General features: G+C 57.0%; 1 protein-coding gene across 1 annotated transcript; it reads right to left on the bottom strand.

The window, feature by feature from the left end:
- LOC124666915 (probable WRKY transcription factor 65) lies at window positions 1-1658 on the bottom strand. The gene is made up of 3 exons (XM_047204245.1): window positions 1130-1658; window positions 887-1036; window positions 1-775 (listed from the first exon to the last, which is right to left on the bottom strand). The coding sequence occupies exons 1-3, from the start codon at window positions 1288-1290 to the stop codon at window positions 151-153; spliced, it is 936 nt and encodes a 311-aa protein (XP_047060201.1). The 5' UTR covers window positions 1291-1658; the 3' UTR covers window positions 1-150.
- Window positions 1659-2696: the final 1038 nt, after the last annotated feature.

Genomic DNA, 2696 nt, shown 5'->3' with positions numbered 1-2696 from the left:
TTGAACAGCGAAACCCCCATTGATCGATCTGATTGATCCAAGCTATGTACCACTACACTTCCAAATCGCTCCGGGGAAAACTAGAGCCAGAGCAGGGAAAACAAAAAAGAGGGAAAAAAAAACGGGAATCATCGGCGGAGTTGGTGGTGGTCATGAGCACGGGGCGGTGGCGGCCAGGGCGATTTCGGGCCGGCGGCCGAACACGATGGCGCAGTCCGGGAGCTCGCCTAGCCCCGCGAACAGCGTGTCCTCCCCTTGCAGCTCCCGCTCCCACTCCTCCGGCGGCAGTAGCGGCGGCGCTGTGTCGAACGCCGGAACGTATAACGCCGTCGTCCGGTGCCACGTCGGGTGGTACTGGTCGAACCAGCCGAACTCGAAGCTCTCCTCCTCGTCCTGTGCGGCCGCCGGCGTCACCGACGTGATTGCCCCCGCGGATGATTCAGCCAGACTGAGGATGTCAGGCTTCTGCTCCTGCTCCTCTTCTTGATCCAGTTGTTCTTGCTTGGGCGCCACGGGCTCGGGCGACTCCTGCCCGGTTGGCTCGGGCTCAGAAGAATCGGCCGGCGTGCCAGGCTCGTGCTTGGGCTCGGGCTTTGGCTCCGTGAGCCTTGGCGAGGACTTGGTCGGGTGGCCGCCGGCGCCGCCCTTGGGCGCGGGCCACGGGTGGTTGTGGTCGTAGGAGTAGGTGACGAGCAGCACGGTGGGGTCGGTGCGGCAGCGCTCCACCTGCTTCCTGGCCGGGCAGCCCTTGGAGCTGCTGCAGCGGTAGTAGCCCCTGAACGTACGCACGACAGTAACACAAATCAGACCACAGGCTACTCCACTAATTTCATGCAGAAAAAAGGAAAGAGAGCTGGATGGACGGAAAGCGTGGCGAATTAATTACCTGGGATAGGGGGATCCCTTGATGGGCTTCTGCCCATATTTGCGCCACGCCCACGAGTCCGGCGGCGGCGGGCCCTCGCCGTTGATCCTGGCCCGCTCGCCGCACTCGGAGATGGGCACCGACACCACCCGCTTCTCCACAGATCTCCGGCTGGAAAAGCACAAGGCTCAATCAATCCTCCGCGACAAACCGGATAGGCGCGCGAATCAGCGCAAAATCGAATCTTTGGAGATGTGTAGTTACCTGCGCTTGGGCGGCGGCAGCGGGGACGACGGCGAGGGGTGGTCCCGCTTGCTCTGCGCTCCTGTGACCGGCGAGTCGGCGTCGGCGGGCGGGTGGTCGTCGGCAGAGTCCGCCCGTGGGGACTCGGTGCCGGTGCTGCAGTAGCCGTCCTCGGCCGACATCGATTGCTCAGCCCTGCCGCCCAGCCTAGGAATCCACGCCCCGGCGTAGTACAAGGACGAGGAAATCCAATCTAATCTAGCTGGAGTCAGGCGTAACGGAAGTCCCCGGGCCGGCGGCTGCGGATAAAGCTCAGACCCCCGGTTTCTGTTGGGAGAGCATATATATCGGTGTGGTGTGCGGGATTTGATGATGATCACTCGCTAGCTGGTGTACGATCTGGATGAGGAAAAAGGAGTAGGCGGAGGCGGGGAAGAGGGAGTGGTACGGGGCTGAATGATGGGATTTGGGGGATGGAAATGGTGGGGAACAAATGGGGACGGATGGCTGCTGCTTTCAGTGATCCCCTTTCTTCTCTCTCTCTACGTGCGTGTCTCTACATGTATGCGCGCTAGTGGGCGTTTTGTTTATGCGCACGATGTTGCCATCCGGCGTTTTTTCACTTGTTTTTCTTTTTTCTTGTACGCGTACCGTGTGTGTACGTACATACGGAGGGCGTGGGTGTGTACGCTGAGCGTTTTACACTTGTTTTTCTTGTTGTACCGCGTCGTGCTTCTGGATTGGATCTGTCCCTTTCTCTCCCCCGTCGTTGCGTATTGGAGGAGGCGAGTTAGGAGGGCCGCCGGAGGTAAGGAGAGCGACGTTTTGGGGCCGGGGAGACGATTAATCTAGCGGCGAGGCGGCGATCGCGACCTCCTCCCTAACCGATCTGGCCAATCATGTCCGTTCCTTGCCTGCCTCCCCGTTGCACAAACGCACACGGGGACACCTTTCGGGCATGTGCAGCGCGTGATGTGCTGCCCCGCCCTGCCTCATGCAGCGGCTGCATCAGCTGCCCATGACCATGCTCCACCATGCATGCCACGGTTTTCTAATAGCACCTTCACCGGCCTGTCCAACAGAACCCCTCAGAGCAAGTATAATAAGTCCTAATCAGCTGGCTATAAAGATTAAAATAGTATATTATTGCTTAGTTGGAGGAGAGAGAGGAGGAGAGAGAAGAAGAGTGAGCTCTTATCGCAGAGCAGTTTCTACAGACGCGTCTTCCTAGACACTTTGTGAGAGTGAAAGGTGGGCCACACATTGATTAAGTACTACATTTTTATAGCTCACTATTGTATATGTTGACTCTAAGTTGGCTATAGATGACATGGCACTTGGCTTATAACCAGCAGCTGGCTACACTATTGGAATTGCTCTCATAGTGTGTTTGGATGTATGGAATTGGGGGCTCGGAATCGCCCATTGGAATTTGGACCCGAATTTCACCGTTTGTATGTGCTTTATATATGGGCCTGGAAACGGAAGTAAATTCCAAGCATGTTTGTAGGATCTCATTGTTCTGTTTAATAAAACATCACATAATTTGGAGTTCAATAAAATTATTGGCAATCCCGTCTCGGCCCCT

Source organism: Lolium rigidum, chromosome 6 (assembly GCF_022539505.1).
Source record: "Lolium rigidum isolate FL_2022 chromosome 6, APGP_CSIRO_Lrig_0.1, whole genome shotgun sequence".
Classification (NCBI taxonomy): domain Eukaryota; kingdom Viridiplantae; phylum Streptophyta; class Magnoliopsida; order Poales; family Poaceae; genus Lolium; species Lolium rigidum.
Note: the sequence above shows the minus strand (reverse complement) of the source record. Positions and strands in the feature narration are given on the sequence as shown.